Source organism: Herpailurus yagouaroundi, unplaced genomic scaffold, assembly GCF_014898765.1.
Source record: "Herpailurus yagouaroundi ecotype Mexico unplaced genomic scaffold, PumYag 139, whole genome shotgun sequence".
NCBI lineage: Eukaryota > Metazoa > Chordata > Mammalia > Carnivora > Felidae > Herpailurus > Herpailurus yagouaroundi.
The window spans coordinates 49,158,999-49,181,607 of record NW_024412394.1 but is presented as its reverse complement, the minus strand read 5'-3'; the positions used below and the strand labels follow the sequence as shown (position 1 = coordinate 49,181,607).

The 22,609-nt window shown below is 39.4% G+C and overlaps 1 protein-coding gene across 1 annotated transcript in view; it reads left to right on the top strand.

Moving 5' to 3' along the window:
• Positions 1-22,609, top strand: part of MDN1 (midasin AAA ATPase 1) — a 174,773-nt gene that overhangs the window by 96,543 nt on the left and 55,621 nt on the right. Inside the window, exons 44-58 of the mRNA XM_040474169.1 lie at positions 6,586-6,745; positions 7,571-7,687; positions 8,916-9,124; positions 12,014-12,162; positions 12,527-12,738; positions 13,063-13,283; positions 14,641-14,754; positions 16,386-16,518; positions 18,129-18,244; positions 19,046-19,179; positions 20,171-20,328; positions 20,545-20,665; positions 21,004-21,214; positions 21,564-21,795; positions 22,138-22,264. Coding sequence (XP_040330103.1) covers positions 6,586-6,745; positions 7,571-7,687; positions 8,916-9,124; positions 12,014-12,162; positions 12,527-12,738; positions 13,063-13,283; positions 14,641-14,754; positions 16,386-16,518; positions 18,129-18,244; positions 19,046-19,179; positions 20,171-20,328; positions 20,545-20,665; positions 21,004-21,214; positions 21,564-21,795; positions 22,138-22,264 — 2,414 coding nt within the window. The remainder of the gene's footprint in view (positions 1-6,585; positions 6,746-7,570; positions 7,688-8,915; positions 9,125-12,013; positions 12,163-12,526; positions 12,739-13,062; positions 13,284-14,640; positions 14,755-16,385; positions 16,519-18,128; positions 18,245-19,045; positions 19,180-20,170; positions 20,329-20,544; positions 20,666-21,003; positions 21,215-21,563; positions 21,796-22,137; positions 22,265-22,609) is intronic.

Below are 22,609 nucleotides of genomic sequence, written 5' to 3'. Positions count from 1 at the left end.
GTAATTTTGATTGCATGCTGTGAATTTTGAATTAGTGCTTATTGCTGCATTTTTGTTAGTTGCTCCTTGAATATTGAATAACATGGGTTTGAGCTGCATGGGTCCACTTACATGTGGATTTTTTCCAATAAGTATATGTACAGTACTGTAAATGCATTTTCCGTATAAATGTCTTTAACTTTATTCTAAGAATATGGCATATAATATGCAATGTACATAACATGTTAATTGTTATTCATAAGGCTTCTGGTCAACAGTAAGCTATTAGTAGTTACGTTTTTGAAGAGTCAAAAGTTATATGTGGATTTTTGACTGTAGGAGGAGGTGGCATCCTTGTCCTTTGTTGTTCAAGGGTCAACTATATTTCTTTAAAGACTTTTGGACTGGGCCGCCTGGGTGGCTCATTCGGTTAAGCGTCTGACTTCGGCTTAAGTCATGATCTCACAGTTCATGAGATCAAGCCCCACATCAGGTTCTGTGCTCAGTGTGCAGAGCCTGCTTCGGACTCTGTCTCCCTCTCTCTCTGCTCCTCTCCTGCTGTACTTGCTCGTGCTCGTTCCCTCCCTCCCTCCCTCTCTTCTTTGTCTCTCTCTCTCTCAAAAACAAAATAAACATTAAAAAAAAAAAAGAATTTTGGACTTTGTGGTAGGCAATGAAGTTGTTTATGGATAATTTTGATCTTATATTTTTATTTCGCCTATTTAGACTTAAAAAAAAAAAAGGAGGGGCTCCTGGGTGGCTCAGTCGGTTAAGTGTCTGACTTTGGCTCATGTCATGATCTTGCGGTTCACAAGTTCGAGCCCTGCATTGGATTCTTTGCTGACAGCTAAGAGCCTGGGGCCTACTTCAGATTCTGTGTCTCCCTCTCTCTCTGCCCCTCCCCTGCTCTCTCTCTCTCTCTCAAAAATAAATAAAAACATTTAAAAAAATTTAAAAAAACTGAAACATTTCACCCATTTCTTTCCCCAGCTCCCTCAATCTCCAGTCTGTTCTTTGTATCTATAAGCTTGGTCTTTTATCCTACATATAAAAGAGATCGTATGATATTTGTCTTGCTCTGATTTATTTCACTTGCATAATGCCTTTGAAGTCCATCCATGTTGTCACAGATAGCAAGATTTCATTCTTTTCTATGGCTAAATAATATTCCATTGTGTGTGTATATACACTACAATTTCTTTATCCGTTCATCTGTGGAAAGACAATTAGGTTGTTTCCATATCTTGGCTATAACAAACAACCCTGTAGTGAACATGGTGGTGCATTATCTTTTCAAGTTAGTGATTTCATTTTCTTAGGATAAATACTCAGAAGTGGAATTGCTGGATCGTATGGTAGTTCCATTTTTAATTTTTTGAGGAGCTTCTGTACTGTTTTCCATAGTAGTTGCACAAATTTACATTCTCACCAGTAGTACACAAGGGTTCCCTTTTCTCCACATGCTTGTGAGCACTTGTTATTTCTTATTGATAATAACCATTCTAACAGGAGTGAGGTGATAGCCTGTTGTGGGTTTGATTTGTATTTTCCTGATAATTAATGATGATGAGCATCTTTTCATGTACCTGTTGACTATCTAAAAGTCTTTGAAAGGGCACCTAGGTGGCTCAGTCGATTAAACATCCGTTCAAGCTGTGCATTGGGCTCTGTGCTGACATCTCAGAGCCTGGAACCTGCTTCAGATTCTGTGTCTCCCTCTCTCTCTGCCCCTCCCTCCGCTCGTTCTCTCTCTGTCTCTCTCCCTCTCCCTCTCTGAAAAATAAACATTAAAAAAATTTTTTAAAAAGTCTGAAAAATGTGTATTCAGATCCCCTGCCCAGTTTTTAATGGGTTTGTATATAATTTTGCTATTGAGATGTATGAGTTATTTATATATTTTGGATATTAGCCCCTTATCAGATAGATGACTTACAGGTATTTTCTCCCATTCAGTAGTAGATTGTCTTTCATTTTGTTGATGGGTTTCCTTGCTGTGCTAAAGCTCTTTAGTTTGATGTAGTCCTACTTGTTTGTTTTTGCTTTTGGTGTCATGTTAAAAAAGTCATCACCAAGACGTATGTTAAGGAGCTTACCATTTATGTTTTCTTCTAGGAGTTTTGTGGCTTAGGTCTTTTATTCAAGGCCTTAATCTATTTTGAATTTTTGTATATGGTATAAGACAGTGGTGCAGTTTTATTCTTGTATATGTGGTTGTCCAGATTCCCCAGCACCAATAATTGAGATTGTCCTTTCCTTATTGTGTATTCTTGGTTCCTTTGTTATAAATTAATTGGCGACATATTTGTGGGTTTATTTCTGGGCTCTCTCTTCTGTTCCATTGATCTGTGTGTCTTTATGCCCATATCATGCTGTTTTAATTACTTTAGCTTTGTGATATAATTTGAAATAAGGGAGTCTGATGCCTCCAGCTTTCTTCTTTTTCAAGATTGCTTTGGCTTTTGGGGGGTCTTTTGTGGTTCCACACAAATTTTAGCATTGTTTGTTCTATTTTGGTTAAAAATACCATTGGAATTTTAATAGGGGTTGTATGGCATCTGTATATTGTTTTGGTAGTATGATCATTTTAATAACATGTGTCCAGTCCAGGAGCATGGGATATCTTGCCATTCATTTATGTCTTCATCAATTTCTTTCATTAATGCCTTACCGTTTTCAACATACATGTCTTTCACCGCCGTGTTTAAATTTATTCCTAGGTTGTTTTTGTTTTTGTTTTTGTTTTTGATGCAACTGTAAATGTGATTGTTTCAATTTCACTTTCTGATAGTTCATTATTAGTGTATGGAACCACAATGAATTTTTGTGTATGTATTGATTTTGTGTCCTGCAACTTTACTGATTTTGTTTATTTTCAGGGTTTTTTTTTGTGGTGTCCTAGGGTTTTCTGTATATAGTATTATGTAATATGCACAATTTTCCTTTTTCCTTTTCAATTTGGATGCCTCTTACTTTTCTCACTGAATTGCCCTGCCTGGACTTCCAATATTCTGTTAAACAACGTGGCGTGAGTGGGCATTCTTATCTTGTTCCTGATCTCAGAGGAAAAGCTTTCAGCTTTTCATTATTAAGTATGATGGTATCTCTGAGCTTATCTTATAGAGCTTTTATTAAGTTGAAGCATTTCTCTCTATACTCACTTTTAAGAGTTTATCATGAATGGATGTTGAATTTTGTCAAGTGCTTTCTCTTCTTCTATTGAAATGATCATATGATTTTTATCTTTCATTTTGCTAATGTGTTATATCACATTGATTTACAGATGTCAAACCATTCTTGCATCCCTGGAATAAATCCCAGTTGATCGTGGTATATGCTCCTTTCACAGTATTGTTGAATTCAGTTTGCTGGTTATTGTGTTGAGAATTTTTGGATCTCTGTTTATCAGTGATATTAGCCTGTAATTTTCTTTTCTTTTTAAATTTTTTTAACGTTTACTCATTTTTGAGAGAGCGTGAGCAGGGGAGGGACAGAGAGAGAGGGAGACACAGAATCAGAAGTAGGCTCCAGGCTCTGAGCTGTCAGCACAGAGCCTGATGTGGGGCACGATCATGACCCAAGCCAAAGTCGGACACTCAACTGACTGAGCCATCCAGGTGCCTCTGTAATTTTCTTTTCTTGTGGCATCCTTGTCTGGTTTTGGTATCAGGGTAATGCTGAGTTTATAAAAGGAGTTTGGGCAAGTTCCCTCTTTTTTTTCTTTTTTTTTTTTTGAAGAGTTTGAAAAGGATTGAAGGATTAATACTTACTCCTTTGGAATGTTTGGTAGAATTTATCAATTCTGTCTCCTTTTGGGTGACACTGATTATTACAGTCCCATGGGATTAGGAACTCAAGCTCTCCTGGCCTCCAGAGCCAGAGGATCAAGAGGTGTCCCCTGGGTAGTAGCTGTAAAAATTAGGGCTCCAGACTTGTGTAAAAAGCTCTGGGAGGTGCTGGTGCTCTGGAGCACTACAAAGGAAGGGGACAAAGATGGCGCCCAGCAGGCTCTAGGATGATGTGTTATATTAGATGCCTGCCCCTCAGGTTGTTTGTTTGTTTGTTTGTTTCTTTCTTTCTTTCTTTCTTCCTTTTTAATGTTTATTTATTTTGAGAGAGAAATAGAGAGGAGGGGCAGAGAGACAAAGAGAGAGAATCCCAAGCAGGCTCTGTAGTGTCAGTGCATAGCCCAGTGTGGGGCTTGATCCCACAAACCGTGAGGAGGTTGTTTCTTTAATAGAGGCAGGTGAAGTCTGGGTGGGATTGACTTCTCCTCTGAGCTGGGCCCTGGGATGAGTCTGAGTATATGAGCCCTTTCTGGGATCACAGTCTTGGCATGCAAGCTCTGCTGCTTTTTATTTTTATTTATTTTTATTTTTATTTTTATTGTATTACATTGTATTTTTAGGGAAATGTGTTCTTTTTAAAGTTTATTTATTTTGAGAGAGGGAGTTGGGTCCACACTGTCAGCGCAGAGCCCAGGACGGGGCTTGAACTTACAGACTGAACTCACAAACCACGAGATCATAACCTGAGCCGAAATCAGGAGTTGGACGCTTAACTGACTGAGCCATCTAGGTGCCCCAAACTCTGTTTATTTTAGAAGATAGATGTTTTTGAGGGCTTGCTTTTTAGGTACATGTTTTAGAACTTGAGATTCTTGATGTAGGATTCAAACCTTTTGCTCCGTAAGAAGCTGCAGGTTTTCAGGTCCTTTCCAGTTGTGGGTCACTATGCTGGGGGGGTAGTGTTTATGGCGAGATTATTTCCTAGCCACTCTTCCCTGCTTCAGTGTTTTGTTTTTTGTTTTTTGGTTTTTGTTTTTTTTTTTTTTCCTCCCATTTGTCTGGTGTGTAGTCATCACTCAGCCAGACTTTAGAGTTCTTTTGGAGGAAATTTTTCCATAGATAGCTATCAATTCAGTGTGTCCATGGAAGGAGGTGAGTTCAGGATCTTCCTACATTGCTCTCTTGAAAGGTCATTTTGATCTTTTCAAGCTTTTTAAGGTCATTCCAGAGTAACCTTTACTGTAGGGCTAGATTAGCCTCCCTGTTGAGGTGTAGCTTGCACGGCATCTCTGCTGAATTGCTGGTATATTCACTGGGGTCTCCTTAGTTTTGCTGGTGGGAACTGGAGTAATACTCAGTCTTGGGTGAGCTCTGGGAATCGTTCCACTCATAGCTCCCCAGGTTTTCCTTGCGAGTGTTCTCATCCTTGTGGAGCTTCACCATTTATAAGCACATGCAGATTTTTTTATTTAGCCAAAGATTCCAGAGGCCCTTATCTAAATTTCTGGAGCTCTTTGAATAGCTCCTTCATCTTGAGTACTCTGCCCTTCAGCGTAATTGGATTGGCTTGGCCTTCCTGAATTTCAGTCTGTCCTCAAATCAGTGAGACCTCTGTGGTACATTGGAGTTCCCTCTCCTTGCTTTGCAATCCAGAAATTCCTTCCAGGTGGAAATCAAGGGCAATTTTAGGGCTTTCTTTCCCCAGGTATCACAGAGCTCTGCTGTCTGTTCTCCAGTGTCTGAAAGCAGTTGTTTGTGTATCTTGTGTAGTTTTTATTTTTTTTATTTTTATTTTTTTAAACGTTTTTATTTATTTTTGGGACAGAGAGAGACAGAGCATGAACGGGCGAGGGGCAGAGAGAGAGGGAGACACAGAATCGGAAACAGGCTCCAGGCTCTGAGCCATCAGCCCGGAGCCTGACGTGGGGCTCGAACTCACGGACCGCGAGATCGTGACCTGGCTGAAGTCGGACGCTTAACCGACTGCGCCACCCAGGTGCCCCTCTTGTGTAGTTTTTAAATTGTTAACAGTGGAGCTGAAGTCTAAACCTTATTATTTCCTCATGGCTAGAAGCAGGAGTCCAATACATAATACTTTGTGATATGAACAAGGGTCATAAAGCAGTTTCCAGGGAAATAAAGTACTAGGCAATGGATGCCTGGGTGGCTCAGTCAGTTAAGCATCCGACTTTGGCCCAGGTCATGATCTTGCATTTCACGAGTCAGGCTCTGTGCTGACAGCTCAGCACCTGGAGTCTGCTTCGGATTTTGTGTCTCCCTTGCTCCCTGTCCCTCCTCCACTCATGCTTTGTCTCTCTCTCAAAAATAAACATTTAAAAAAAAAGAAAAAAAAAGCACTAGGAAAGTAAATACCAGTTGTTACTATAATCATGTGATATGGTCATTCTAAAAGAAACCTTTGACTTCATGACTTTGATTTCATTGTGCCAACTTAATGCCCTTTCATTTGGTAAAAATGCAGTAATAGATGGGAGTCATTATTCTCCTTGTGCCATGTGAGAAAGTATGACAAAGATTATTTGCGTCTCTGTCACCCTTGAGTTACCTCTACCTAGTCATTAAAAAGTATTTTCTGCCACCAGACCTAAATTTCGTACCTGTTTTGTTTAAACAAATTAAAAAAAAAAACAAAAAACAAAAACCCTCTTCTTATATATACTCTATTATGAAACTTCAAAAACTTGGACCAGAAGTTTCCTATTTTATTTTAATAAACTCTTAGGGGGTTTCGTTCATTTTTCTTTTGTTGTCTTTTTATTGCCTTACTTTGACATTAAGTGCTATGGCTGTGACATTTCAGAGTTTGCCAAACTTGTGGAAGAATTCCGAAATTTTGGGGCGAAGCTTCTGCAATCCACCAGTGGTCGCAGCCATGGCACATTTGAATGGGTTGACAGCATGTTGGTTCGGGCTCTGAAGTCTGGAGATTGGCTTTTGATGGACAATGTTAACTTCTGCAAGTAAGGACATTCTGCTTAAACACCAGATTGAAATTTGGGATATGCTTATCAAAGTAGAAACCCAGTTGGAAGCTCTGGGTTTTGAACCTGTTGTTTTCTTAACCTCAAATGTATCCTCAGTCATTTTCTGTAGTCTTATCCCTGTGGTGAACAAAGGTAGTTGGTCATTAGCTGCAAGATTTTAGCTCTGTATGACTGTTTTGGGGTGAACTGAAGGCTAACAAAATTTGTTTACTTTTCCAGTTTTTGAGGTAGACCTTTTTATTTAACATCAAAACTCCTTTTGTTAGGGTCATTCTTGAGTACAGGTTTTTGAAATGGAGGATCTTTTACAAGGCAGACATTAGAAAATGTGTATCAGTGTATTGCTTTGATTCTAAAATAACGAAAACGGCGTCATAAAACTACCGTAGTACACAGCATAATAGAAGCCACTCCAGGTTGGCTGATGGTTTCTCTACCTGAAGCATTTTTCAGAATGTTTTGAATTGAAACCCAGTTGCCTTTAAATTGATTTGATAATGTTGGGAAGTGGGGAAGATGGAAGGGGAAAGAGAAAAGAGTTAAACATGGAACCATTTCCCTTAATTTTGTTTATTTATTTAACAGTATTTTGGGTATTTACTGTGTATGAATCTCTGAGCAATGTGCCTTGGGGAGTGAAAAGGGGAGAAGATGGGGAGAGAGAGAGCACAATTCTATGTGGGGGAGTGATCCATGCTGAAGGAGGACATGGGTCAGGATCAGTGGGAAGCCTGTGTAAGGAAAGTAGAATGCGTGCAGATGTCAGTCTGCCACCATTTAATTTGACGTCTCTATATGCAGCCCATCAGTGCTGGATCGTTTGAATGCTTTGCTGGAACCTGGAGGTGTTCTCACTATTAGTGAAAGAGGAATGATAGATGGATCCACTTCTACCATAACACCAAATCCCAATTTCAGGTATTTGTGCCTCTTAAGTTTCTGATTAAGAATCTGACCACCTCAATAGTGGAGGTGGACATTCAGTAGGACGTTGTTACATATTATATTCATACATTCAGTCATAAATATGTTCACTCATTTATTGATTCAGTTAAATATTTATGGAGGCTCTGCTATTTGCCAGACTCTCAGTAAACAAGAGGGGGCACTTGGATGGCTCAGTTGGTTCAGGGGGTCGTGAGTTCAACCCCCACATTGGGCACAAAGCTTAATTTAAAAAAAAAAATAAAAAAATAGTTGAGGTTTTTGTAGTGGGTTGGTGGTAAAGGGTAGAAGCAGGGGGAATGGTCTTAAGCCTTTTGCAATAGTTCAAGCAAGAGATACTATAGCTTAGACTGGGGTAACATGAGTTGGGATTTGCTGATCAGACATGTGGGTTGAGAAACGAGGAAACAAAGATTTTACCTAAATTTTTGGCCTGAGTAATTGGATAAATATGCGAGCCATTTACTGAGAAAGGGAAGACTGGCAAAGGAGCAGGGTTTTGTTATTGTTTTGTTTTTATGTTTGTTTATTTTTGAGAGAGAGAGAGAGAGGGAGAGAGACTGTGAGTGGGGAAGGAACAGAGAGAGACACATAGAATCCAAAGCAGGCTCCAGGCTCTGAGCTGTCAGCACAGAGCCTGACACGGGGCTCAAACCCTTTAACCATGAGATCATGACCTGAGCTGATGTCAGATACTCAACTGACTGAACCACCCAGGTGCCCTGGAGCTTGTTTGATGTAGGGAAGGTCAACAGGGAATCCACTGTTTAGTTTTGGAGATGTTAGATAGCTAGGCAGAGATGTTGAATATATGAAGATAATTGTTTCAGAAGAGCACACTGCTCCCTTTTTTGATCTCTGTAGGTGAGTTAGAATGATGAATTAGCACTATTTGATTTGGGAAATATCTGAAAGTAAGAATTTTAACGTTCTCAGATACCATTAAAGGTGCACTGGATAAACACTAGTTTCTAAGGTGAATAGGTTTAGAGACACTGATTTTGCTGTATTCATGCATTTTGGCACTACAAGATAGAAGACAGATGAAAGTAGCAGACTTTGAGTTAGTGAGATCGTCTTGATAAGCTCCCTGAAGAGGAGCCATATACGGTCTGCCTTCACCACTTGTTGTTGAGCAGCCTCATCATTGGTTGCAACTGGGATTTTAATTTTTTTTCCTTTGGATTGCTATTATTACCAGACTTTTTCTCTCGATGGATCCTGTTCATGGAGAAATATCCCGAGCGATGAGGAATCGTGGACTTGAAATCTACATTTCAGGAGAAGGGGATGGGAACATCCCAGATAACCTGGATCTGAAAGTTCTCCTGCACAGCCTTGGGTTGGTGGGGGACAGTGTGTGTGACACCCTCTTGGCTCTGCACATGGAGATCCAGAGTACTGTTGTAGGTAAGGTGATTGACTTCTAGCCTCTGTGGAGTTTTCTTATAGAAATTCATATGCGGACTTCAAGCTGTATTACCAAGCTGTAATCATCAAGACAGTATGGTTCTGGCACAAAAACAGACACTCAGATCAGTGGATCAGAATAGAAAACCCAGAAATGGACCCTCAAATGCATGGCCATCTAATCTTTGACAAAGCAGGAAAGACTATCCAATGGAATAAAGAGAGTCTCTTCAGCAAGTAGTGCTGGGAAAACTGGATGGCAACATGCACAAAAATGAACCTAGACCACTTTCTTAGACCACACACAAAAATAAACTCAAAATGGATGAAAGACCTCAATGTAAGACAGGAGGCCATCACAATCCTCCAGGAGAAAGCAGGCAAAAACCTTTGACCTTGGCCGCAGCAACTTCTTACTCAACACGTCTCTGGAGGCAAGGGAAACAAAAGCAGAAATGAACTATCAAAATGAACTCATCAAAATAAAAAGCTTCTGCACAGTGAAGGAAACAATCAGCAAAACTCAAAGGCAACTGGGAATGGAAGAAGATATTTGCAAACGACATATCAGATAAGAGGTTAGTATCCAAAATTTATAAAGAACTTATCAAACTCAATACCCAAAAAACAAATAATCCAGTGAAGAAATGGGCAAAAGACATGAATAGACACTTTTCCAAAGAAGACATCCAGATGGCTAACAGACTCATGAAAAGATGCTCAACATCACTCATCATCAAGGAGATACAAATCAAAACCACTATGAGATACCACCACACACCTGTTAGAATGGCCAACATTTAACAACTCAAGCAACAACAGATGTTGGCGAGGATGCAGAGAAAGAGGATCTCTTTTGCACTGCTGGTGGGAATGCAAATTGGTGCAGTCACTCTGGAAAACAGTATGGAGGTTCCTCAAAAATTAAAAATAGAACTACCCTATGACCCAGCAGTTGCACTACCAGGTATTTATCCAAGGGATACAGATATGCTGTTTCGAAGGGGCACACGCACCCCAATGTTTATAGCAGCATTATCAACAATAACCAAAGTATGCAAAGAGCCCAAATGTTCATTGATGGATGAATGGATAAAGAAGATGTGGTATATATATATATACAATGGACTATTACTCGGCAATCAAAATGAATGGAATCTTGCCATTTGCAACAACGTGGATGGAACTAGAGGGTATTATACTAAGCGAAATTAGTCTGTCAAAGAAAGACAAATATCATATGACTTCACTCATATGAGGACTTTAAGAGAAAACAGATGAACATAAGGGAAGGGAAGCAAAAATAATATAAAAACGGAGGGGGACAAAACATAAGAGATTCTTAAATATGGAGAACAAACAGATGGTTACTGGAGGGGTTGTGGGAGGGAGGATGGACTAAATGGGTAAGGGGCATTAAGGAATCTGCTCTTGAAATCATTGTTGCACTATATGGTAACTAACTTGAATGTAAATTTTAAAAAAGAAAGAAAGAAAGAAATTCATGTGTTGGGGTGCCTGGGTGGCTCAGTGAGTTAGGCATCTGACTTTGGCTCAGGCCATGATCTCATGGCTCCTGAGTTCAAGCCTCGCATGAGGTTCTATGCTGAGAGCCTGGAGCCTGCTTTGGATTCTGTGTCTCCCTCTCTCTGCCCCTCCTCTGCTCTCACTCTGTCTCTCTCAAAAATAAACAAACATTAAAAAAAAAAAACAATTAAAAAAAGATTCATGTGTTATTCCATTTAATTGCTAGTCTAGGTTTTTTGTTTTTTTTTTTTTTAATGTTTATTTTTGAGAGAGAAAGCATGAATGCGGGAGGGGTAGAGAGAGAGGAGCAGAAGATCTGAAGTGGGCTCTGCACTGACAGCAGTTAGTCCTATGGGGGGACTGAGGTGGGGGGGGCTCAAATTCATGAACCGTGAGCCAAAGTTGGACGCTCAAGTGACTGAGCCACACAGGCTCCCCTAGTCTAGAGGTTTTTAAATTTAGTGTACATACAAATAGAAATTACCTGAAAAGTCTTTAAAAATGTAGATATGGTGGTATCCTACTTCCCCCTAAGGGAGTGGGTTCAGCAAGTCTGAGTGAAGCACAGAAATTAGTATTTTAAAGAAGTTTCCCAGGTAATTCTGATGGATTCATTCAGAGACCCATTCTTTGAGGAATACTGCTTTAGACATTAATGTAAAGTTTGTCCTTATCTTCAGGATGGTCATTGAATCTTCTGAAGGTAGAATAAAGAGGGAACTTTGACTTGTTCAAAACAGCCAGGTGTTACTTCTTTTAAATGTCCAAATACACAGGAGTAGGCAAGAATAATAACAAAGATAATGCTGAAAAATTATGATACTCCTTATTGAGTAACCATTATGTGTTAGGTACAATGTCAGTTGCTTTTTTAGTCTTCTTCACATTAGTTCTTCAGGGCATGTTTTCATTTTATAGATAGGGCTCAGAGAGGTTGAATAACTCATCAGAGCATAACAGTTAATAATGATAGGTGAGAATTGAAAGTAGTTCTGTTGGATTTTAAAGTGCTTGGTCCTTCATGAGACCATGCTCTTTCTGCTACCTTCATTGTGTGTCAACTTTAGGTTTAAGGATATGTGTGATCAGGCTTTGTCATACTTGTAATTGTTGCTTTCCTGCACTGTGCTTCTGACAGAAAGAGAGGGAGAGACGCAGGTTAGGGAAGGAATATAAATGTTCCTACAAGTCCATTGTGTGCTAGTGAGAGCCTAATATCCACTTAGATGCCTTTCTAAAATAAGTGTCTGGGTGAATTTGAGTAGAATGAAGCTTGATGTGAAGTTGAATTTATTTGTTTTCATTGGAGATTTTGCAGAATCTGTTGCTCATACATAGATGGCAATATGTTTTCCTTTATAGGTTCTCCAACATCCTCTATTTCAACTTTAATTCAGACAGCCTTACTCATTGTGCAGTGCCTACAGCGAGGGCTGAGTTTAGACACAGCCTTTTCTGAAGTATGCTGGGAAGCATATGTCCGCTCCCAGCATTCACCAGCAAACCAAAAGGTACTGTGAAATGTTGCAAATAGCTTTCTCAGTTATAACACTCTACGTTATTTAGGTGGAGGAAATTCTATTGATGATAACTTTAATGAACTGAGAGTGGACTGCTTTAGTTACTTTCTAGTAGAGATCTGGTATCCCAAGTAATTTTCTGGTAAATAGGTGAAATACAATATTTACTTCTTGGAAACTTAGCTATCATTAGAAAAAGTGGAATTTACCCTGTAATGTTGAAAATTGAAGGATGTGTATGTTACAATATGACAACAACTGTCGGGGCCTGGAAAACTATTATTACTCTGCTAGTTTTTGGTATTAGCACTTATATGTTGTTGCTTATATACCACGTGTTTTTATCTCCTACCAGCTTGTGCAGGCTTTACTGGAGAAACATGTTTTTTCTCTACGAGCCCATGAAACCTGGGGTAACTCCATCCTTGCCATGGGCCTGTGGCCAGATTCTCTGCCCTCAGCAATCTTTGCTACAGAAGATTCTCACCTCTCTAGAGTCCGAAGTGATGGACAAGTCTTAGTATATTGCCTTAACAGGATGAGCATGAAAACCAGCAGCTGGGCCAGGTTAGTGGAGCCTTGAGGTTGTATCTCTTTGGCATCTTGGCTTTTTTTTTTTTAATGATAATGGTCATGACACAACATGTCTGACCAGAATGTTGTGTGGTCATTTATCACCCAGCTGTCATAGTTTCCTTGTTCATTGTAATATTCCTCCCTATTTATTATTCACTTCATAATGTTTTACTTGTCCTCCTTTGAAGGGGACTAATCTTTTCCCCATTACCTCTTTGATCCATTGTTTGCAAAGTTATTTACCTAGTTCTTTGAAATATAAGATGTAAGTTCATTCTAGTACTGACTTTGCCTTGCTGTTCTAATTAATTTCAGGATTCAGCCTCTTACCTTACCAGACTTGGAGAAAATTATGCAGTCCTCTAACCCTGAGAGCTTGAAATTCAGTTCAATCGAAGTGGCTACTTACTGGATTGATGAACCAGATGTTCTGGCCATGGCTGTTAAATTGCTTATAGAAAGGGCAACCAATCAAGATTGGGTGCTCAGAGTTAAATGGCTTTATCATTTAGCCAAGAATATACCACAGGGGCTTGGTGAGTCAAAAAGCTTACTTTGTATATGTAATAAGTGAATATATTTACCCGTACCCTATTTTTGTGCCTCAGCAGCTGTGTTATTCTGTGAGGACACTGTTAAAATTATATCTGGAAGATCTCCTAGCAAGAAATTTGTGACCTGGCATTACTGTTTGTATAACTGTTAAAAAATTTAAGGAACATATCTGCTCTTAGATGTGTCCTAAGAGAAACTTTGCTCCCATGTAATTCATTTCAGTATCTTTCCACCTATCAAATCCAAAAAGAAAATGTACTATATTATGTTACTATTTATTTTTTCTTAAAAAAATTTTTTTTTCAACGTTTATTTATTTTTGGGACAGAGAGAGACAGAGCATGAACGGGGGAGGGGCAGAGAGAGAGGGAGACACAGAATCGGAAACAGGCTCCAGGCTCCGAGCCATCAGCCCAGAGCCCGACGCGGGGCTCGAACTCACGGACCGTGAGATCGTGACCTGGTTGAAGTCGGACGCTTAACCAACTGCGCCACCCAGGCGCCCCACTATTTATTTTTTAACATGCTTCTGTACTATTGCTGCACAACATTACTGTCTGGGAAAGGTTGCTTTTGGTAAATTATTTCCCCTAAAAGTGCATAAGAGACTTTTATTTCATTCCAGTGCTCTAATTTTTCATGCTTAATTTCTTTGTACTTCTTTCATTTTAAGAGGAAAAATCCAACAGTAACAACATTGCATGGGTTGCAAAGTACAGAGCATGGAATTTGTTGGTACACCTTGTTGCCTAAAGTAACTGAGTTTATATGAACCTTTCTATCCATGAGAAATTAGCCAGAAGATGTGTATATGGTATGGTATATGTGATCTGTCTACAAATGTATAGAGAATTTATAAATTCTTATCTGCATTGTCCTATATGAGAGCTACTAGCCACAGATGGCTACTAAAATGTAAATATAAGTTAATTAAAATGAAATAAAATCTAAAATCTGGTCCTTTGGGGTGCCTGGGTGGCACATTTGGTTAAGCATCTGACTTCAGCTCAGGTCATGATCTCTGTTCATGGGTTTGAGCCCCATGTCAGGCTCTATGTTGACAGCTCAGAGCCTGGAGCCTGCTTCAGATTCTATGTCTCCCTCTCTCTGCCCCTCCCCTGCTCATGCTCTTTCTTTCTCAAAAATAAATAAACATTAAAAAAAAATTTTTTTTAATCCAGTCCTTAGTTGTACTGGCCACATTTCAAGTGCTTACTAACATGTGACTAGTGGCTACTCTGACAGTGCAACTATAGGATGTTTCTTTCCATCATCACAAAAAGTTTACCTGGACAGCCCTACTTTAGATACTAACATGTGCTTCTCCTTCCTCCACAGAATCAATACAGATTCATTTGGAAGCCAGTGCTGCATCACTTAGGAATTTTTACTCAAATTCTCTCTCAGCTGGGGTCAGTAATGTCATCAAAATATTACAACCAAATATAACAGGTACTGCATGAGATTTGATTTTGAGTTCTCAGCATAGTTTAGGAAATTGGTCCATTGAGTTCATGGAAAAAGACATGACAGAACTACCACTGTGATAACAGTAATATTTAGAAGACTCAAAGTATCCAGATGCAAATTCCTCTTCTTGTTAGAAACTATCCATTGTATCCTTTAGTCTTTGAAAGAGGATGATGATATACAAGCATAGAAGGAAGAACACAGGAGTGGAAGACTGGTCTCTGGTCCCAACTCAGCCACAACTGCTTGTTCATTTGGGACCCATCATTCATACTCATTGCCTGTGTTTGAAAAATACGGGAATTAGGGGCACATGGGTGGCCCAGTCAGTTAAGCATCCGACTCTTGGTTTCAGCTCAGGTCATGATCTTGAAGTTCGTGGGTTTAAGACCAGCACCGGGCTCTGCGCTGACAGTGCGGGGGCCTGCTTGGGATTCTCTCTCCTCTCTCTGCCCCTGCTGCACGCGTGCGCACGTCTTTCTCTCTCTTAAAAAGAATAAGGAAATTAGGGACATTTTGACAGAACCAGGCTTTTAATTTCCCACCCCATCTTCATTTGATTTTGACCAAAAAAGAAAATATGATGCTTTTGTGCTAAACCAATTACCTTATCTACACTAAAGGTTAACAAGGTAAATGTTGGGAAGAAAACAAACAGGGAAAACTACTGTAGTGGTCATGTTGTGGCTGAACTAAATCGTGGCTTGCCAAGTATGTGGGATTTTTGGTTATTGGGAACACAGTTCTAGAGTAGAATAGCAGGTTCCCTTTTAAGCAGATATCATTTGCCCATTATTGGAACATACTAGGTATGCCTTTGTCCTCCTTTTCAAATGTGTAGCTCTGGATTGTGTAGTCTTCCTGGACTTTGGAACACACGCTCCCTCTTTCATGTACTTTGCTGTTCACAGTAGGCATTTGTTAGTCTGCTGTATGGTGGGTACCGTTAAACCTTGTGCTCCACTGACCTACCCAGCCATCTTCAACGTAATGTTACCGTTGTTTTGTCTTACCTCCCTTCCCTGGGTTCTCACAACCCCTGGAAAGGGGTCAGATCTGAGCACTGCTGCTTTACAAAAGAAGGGTCAAGTTTAAGCCAAAGAAGTGTGAGGTAGCAGCGAACACCATAGTCTGTTATTGTAAAGAAATGGCTTTTGGCTTTTAAGCGAAATAATCTTGAGTTGTTTTTCTTACTGAAAGCAAACAATGAGAAATATATTCATTCATTTTTCCACCATGTAAGTTAGTTTTTTTGCTGTTAATGAGCACAGGTTGGGTGATTAAGCTCATGGATTCTTTTCTGACCCACTATGGGACCTGAGCAGGTGAATGTATTGGTCATAATGCTTATGTTGTAACAGGAACTACCTTCGTCCTAAAGCAGAATGAATTTTCAGGATTAGTAGAAATTTTGCATTTAGAAAGGAAATCGTGTAGAAGCAGTTGAACCTTACTTTTCTAGTATTATGGGCTGAAACCAGCATTTTCCTGTTCTTTGTCTTTCCCATCAGGACTCAATGTGATCAAATTAGGACCAAGAAAAGTCTTCAGCTGAAATTTGCTAGGCAAGGAGTTTAACTCCAAAATTTCATTTTTTTTGTTTCTTAAACCAGATGAATTTGTGATCCCTTTGGACCCCCGGTGGAATATACAGGCTTTGGACATCATTAGAAATTCGATGGACTTTGACCCACAAACCGATCAGCCTGAGCAGCTCTTTGCCCTTTTAGAGTCTGTTGCAAACAAGTAGGTGAAGCCTGCTATTCTGGGCACTGTTTGCCTCACTGTACACCATAGCTTCACAGATCATGCCTTTTCTTTTTTTTTTTTTTTTTAACGTTTATTTATTTTTGGGACAGAGAGAGACAGAGCATGAACAGGGGAGGGGCAGAGAGAGAGGGAGACACAGAATCGGAAACAGGCTCCAGGCTCCGAGCCATCAGCCCAGAGCCCGACGCGGGGCTCGAACTCACGGACCGCGAGATCGTGACCTGGCTGAAGTCGGACGCTTAACCGACTGTGCCACCCAGGCGCCCCCAGATCATGCCTTTTCTAAACTCTGTCACATCATGCTCCGTGCTCAGTGAAGTAATTCTGACTCTGATGTCAAAATGCCTATAAATTTTGCAAGTTCTTAATAATTTAACAAGATGCTTTAAGAGGTACTAGCTTAACTTTAATGTTGTGTTTATGTTACAATTAATCCTTTATCATAGGGTAGTTATGTTTCTATTGTTTTCTGTTCATGATTCTTGGCAGCTCCTCCCATTTTCACGTGCTCATTTTCTCGTAGGTCCTATCCTCAGTGTTGTGTCCACATCATTTTCCATCCTCAAATGCTGCAGAGATATGTAGCCCCTGCATGCTTACACACACACTCAACATATAAATTTACTTAATTGTGATATAAGCTGGTCTTTTCTCACATTTAATGTAATGGCCAGAGTATTTTTTTTAATTAAATAATTTATTTTTTAATTTACATCCAAGTTAGTGCAACAATGATTTCAGGAGTAGATCCCCTTACCCATTTAGCCCATCCCCCCTCCCACAACCCCTCCAGCAACCCTCTGTTTGTTCTCAAGAGTCAGAGTAGGGGCGCCTGGGTGGCGCAGTCGGTTAAGCGTCCGACTTCAGCCAGGTCACGATCTCACAGTCCGTGAGTTCGAGCCCCGCGTCAGGCTCTGGGCTGATGGCTCGGAGCCTGGAGCCTGTTTCCGATTCTGTGTCTCCCTCTCTCTCTGCCCCTCCCCCGTTCATGCTCTGTCTCTGTCTGTCCCATAAATAAATAAAAACGTTGAAAAAAAAAGTCAGAGTATTTTTTTAATTAGCCATCAGTGTTAATGTAATAGGTTTTTAAAAATAATTTTATGATGAGGTATAATGTGCATTACAGAAAAGTACACTGTTATTAATAATGAGCATATTTGGTTTTGATGAATTTTCACAAAGTGAACTCATGCATGTGATGTGAACTAGCACCTCAAAGGCCCCCTTGTCTCCCCTCCTCTTGTTCCTCCCCTGGTAACTTCTAACACCAGAGATTAATTTTATAATGGCCACTTTTAAGAGTTCACAGTGCAGTTTGTCAGATCATGGCAGAGCAAGAGTGAGGCCTGGCAGTCTTCCTAGGTGCAGCTTTTCCAGGCCATCTGTCTTCTGCCCCGTGCTACCACCAACTCAGTTGTCATCACTACACCTCCATGTCTCTAGTCCAGAATTTTCAGGGGCTGGAGAGGAATGGCAGGTTGAAGGAGATTGATGTTCTCAAGATTTCAGCAGGTAGAGGATGTGATTGCAAAGTAGTATTCACCAATAACCAATACTACTTATTATGTTATCAAATCTCATTTCAGGACAATCATATATCTTGACCGGGAAAAACGGATATTTACTGAAGCAAATTTGGTTTCTGTTGGTGGCATAAAGTTAAGAAATAGTGTTTTGAGAATGTCCTTTGAATTCCATAAAGGTGAGAGGTTTCCTTTTTGTATTCTTGAGTTAATGCATCTGATCACATAATGTCTCTAAAGTGAAGAGACCTTAAGCAGCTGCTGCCATTTCACTAATTTCCTTTTGATTTGCTGGACTGATTTTAAACACATCCCCTTATTCAGTAGTAACATCTAACTGCTTTTTACATGTCTTTGATTTCATTTACTTTTTATAGCAACCTTATGTGGTGTAGGTCCCATGCTGTGAAAGAGAAAAGGGAGGCACAGAGATGCTCAAGGTCACATCTCTAACAAGTAACAGAGCTAGAGTTTGAAATCTAGATCTGTTGTGCTCGCTTCGGCAGCACATATACTGAAATCTAGACCTGTTGGCTCAAAAAGTTCATGCTGCTAAGTATTTGGTTATAGGTTCTTTCTTCATCCTTTATTTTTTTTAATTGAAAAGATAGAAGTCTGCGTTTGAAGCAGTTATTGTTAATAGTACATTGATTTGTATCTTCTCACCTGTCTGTGCTCTTCATCCATTCACACATATATACACATCTTGTTTTGTATTTAAAGAAGTACTTGTATAAAATATGCATTAATGCTCTATAATTTCCATTTTTCAGTAAGAGGTTATAAACATCTATAGGTGTTACATACCTGATCAGTTATGTTTAATACGATAATGGTAGGCTAAGAATTTGCTTTCAATTGTGACCTTTCAAAATTGACCGTACTGGAGATGCAGTTAAGTTCATATTACTGTTGAGTTTGAAAATATCTAGAGATGAATTTAAATCTGATGGAATGTTCTTATTTATGTCAACTCCAAGATCCAGAGAGCTATCACAGCCTGCCCCATGAAATTGTGGTCAATCTTGCTGCTTTTTTTGAACTTGGTGATGCACTAATCCTGCTCTGGGTACAGTCCTCCCAGGGGATGGTGTCTGATGTCAGTGTCATGGAGGTGAGGAAATGTATCTATATTAATTTTTGTGCCAAGACAAATGTTTAAGACTCTTACGGGTGAGATAAACTACAATGTTGTTATATGTCCAATATTATTTGAGAAATTTAGTTCTTAACAGTTTTAAATATATATATACATATTTTAAAGCTTAATGAGTATACAACTGACCTATCATGAAGAGCATATATTTGAAGTGTACGATTTTATGTTTTGACACGTACACACCTTTTAAGCCATTACCACGATAATGAACATGTACAATATCCTTGAGCCTTTCCTCATATTCTTTTGTATTTCCTTCTTCTCCCTTGCTCCCACCCTAAATTTGTTCTCCCTATTTAAGAGTCTCCCCAAAAAACTTCAATAGATACCTTTAAGAAAATGAAAACACTGGGAGAAACTTGAAAATTGGGCTCTATTTTGTTTGTATGTAAATTACATAAAAGTATAATTCTAGATTATAGATACCATAAATTATACAAGCAAACTAATAACACCACCCAACTTTTTAAATGAGCAAGATAATTTGAATAGGTACTTCTCAGAAGATACATGAATGTCCAGTAAGAACTTCAGAAATTCCAACATCATTAGTTATCAAAGAAATGTAAGTGAGGTGCCATGCACCAAAATGGCTAAAGTTAAAATCACTAACAGTAGCAAGTATTGGCAAGGAAACAGAACAACTGGAATTCACCTGTGCTGCTGGTTGGAATGCAGCTGCTTTATAAGAAAAGTTGGCAGTTTTTTTATAAAACTATATGTACACTTACCATGTGACTCAATAATTCCATTTTCCCTAAGGAAATAGTTCTGAACTTTAAGTACCTGGGGGGAGAATCTTTGTCTTCTCTGACTGCTTTAATGTCCCTAAAAATATTTCAACTGAATGCTACACCTTTCATGGGTGTATGTTGAGTATTGATTAACAATTGAAATCTGTGTCTTACTGAGAGGTGTTTGTGAGCGTGGTTTGCTCTGTTTTTAGATCTTGGATTCCCTGCGGTGGCGGGACCGGTTTTGGACCATAGCTGACACAGTAAAAGTGGATGCCTCAGGCCTGGCCCTGCTCGCCCTTCATTGGCACTGGGTTTTAAAACATCTGGTCCGTCAGATCCCTCAACTCCTAATGAACCATGAAGACAAGTAAGACTCCTATTTGGAGTAATAACTCAATGTCTACAGTACTGATGATAAAGAGAAGAGGGTTTGGAATTGAAACTTTCTTCTTGCTTTATTTTGGCTTATTCCCATGGCCTTTTGGTGAATGGAAATCAAATATAAAATGTTAAATGATGTCTCTTACTATCCAGCACTTCCCCCTTTTCTTACATCCCTCTGCGCCTTTTCCCTTCTTTACAGATACTACAAAGAGGTTCAGACTGTCTCAGAACATATTCAGAATTGCTTGGGGAGCCCAACTGGCGGCTTCACTGGTGTAAAGAAGTTGCAAAAGTTCCTGGGACGGCCATTTCCTTTTAAGGTACAACTTGGAAACATGTAGCAAACACAAAGATTTGAGCTCTTATGCTCAAATCTGGAGTTCTGTAACATGGGAACTCCCATTCATCTAGACTCATAAATGTTTGCAGAATACTCTTAATTGATTTCTTAAGTGTTAATATTTTTGTTTATTCTTGAGAGTATTAAGTCTGGATAGAGTTTTAATTTGATTAGTGTAAAATCTCCTGAGAGCAACAATAGACAAACCTTATGTTTTCTAGAATTGTGGAAATATTTAAAATTTTTTGAGACATGAATAGGCTGCTAAAATCTGCATTTCTCCTCTGTAAAAGATTCTGCTGGGTTTTGTTGTTTCAGAACAAGCTGGTGGTAGAGTGTTTTTCTCAATTGAAAGTACTTAACAAAGCACTTGCCATCAGGGAGTGGATGCCTGCCCTTGGGGAAAGCGGATGGTGGGAAGATGTTAATCGTCTCCAAGTGGTTGCTTCTAAATGGACTTTAAAGAAAAGTCTCTTGCAGGCGTGGGGGCTGGTCCTCAGAGCTAATATTCTGGAAGATGTCAACCCAGGTAATCTGCTTTAGAGTTATCCTGCTAACAGTTGCTCTAAAAGTATCTGCTGCTCTGCAGCCAATAAATTTTAAGTTTTTCACATAGATTTTCTTTTTTTCTGTTTCTTTTTTCTTTTCCTTTTTTTTTGTATACTGTAACCGTCGTTAAATAAGCGTCAGGCATAGAACTGAACTTTACATATACTGTTTAATTCTGTCATTAGAATTGTGCAGGTAATAATAATATCATTTCACAGGTATAAAACTCAAGCTCAGGCTAAGCTCACAGTTACATAACTAGTTGTTGGGAATCTGAGCCTATACTACTGACGATTATTCTGTAATATCACTTGTGTCTTTTTGTCCAGATGAGCTGAAGGATCTTGTGAATGCTCACTGTTTAGAACTAAAAGCCAAAGGAATTTCACTTGGTTTTCTGGAGAAAAAGCACAATGAAGCTTCCTCCCTGTTCCAACCAGACTTTACCTCCTTAATCCAACTCACCAGGAGTGTTCAGTTGTGGCCTGCAATGGAGTACCTGGCTCTGCTTTGGCAGTACAAAGTGACAGCTGATTTTATGACACAAGCTTGCCTAAGAAGGTAAGCCATTTTCCTCAGGGGAGATTTTTTTGTTGTTGTTAGGTTATTCTACGTATGCTACGTGTGAAACAAAGCATAGACTTGTCTTAAAGGGGAATAGTCTTACTGAAACAGAGGGAAGTCAGTTGCCACTTTGGAAAGCTGTAACTTCTTGAAGATTCTTTGCCTGTTTTGACTCCACCTCTATAAGTTACTAGGTATTTTTCCAGCAGAATTGCTTCTTTGTGTTTCAGTAAATGCACTGTAAGTTTTGTGTGTTCCATCTTCCCATACATAACAGATTTTTAGCAGTTTATTGATAGCCTATAGTCCATCCTCTCTTTCTCTTTATTTTTGGAACAGGTCCAGCAAAAATCAGCAACCCCAGACAGATAAGGAGAGAAGTCCTCACATCCTATTTTGTCTTAAGCACACACCAATTGCTCCACAAGAGCTTCAAGCCTTTTGGTACTTACTGCACCATCAGAAGGTAAAATCCAAAACCAAAAAGGGAAATAAGCCTTCTTTATACTATAAGCCAATTAGACTTTCTGTGGCAGACTGGTTGCAGAATGGTTTATTTATTTAATTTTGCAATCCCGGGGTGCCTGAGTGGCTAAGTGTCTGACTTCGGCTCAGGTCAGGTGATGATCTCGCAGTTCGTGGGTTTAAGCCCTGCGTCGGGCTCTGTGCTGACAGCTTGGAGCCTGGAGCCTGCTTTGGATTCTGTGTCTCCTCTCTCTGTTCCTCCCCTGCTCACGCTGTGTCTCTCTCTCTCTCAAAAATAAGTAAAGGTTTTTTAAAAAAAAGTTTAAAAAATAAATAAAATAAAATA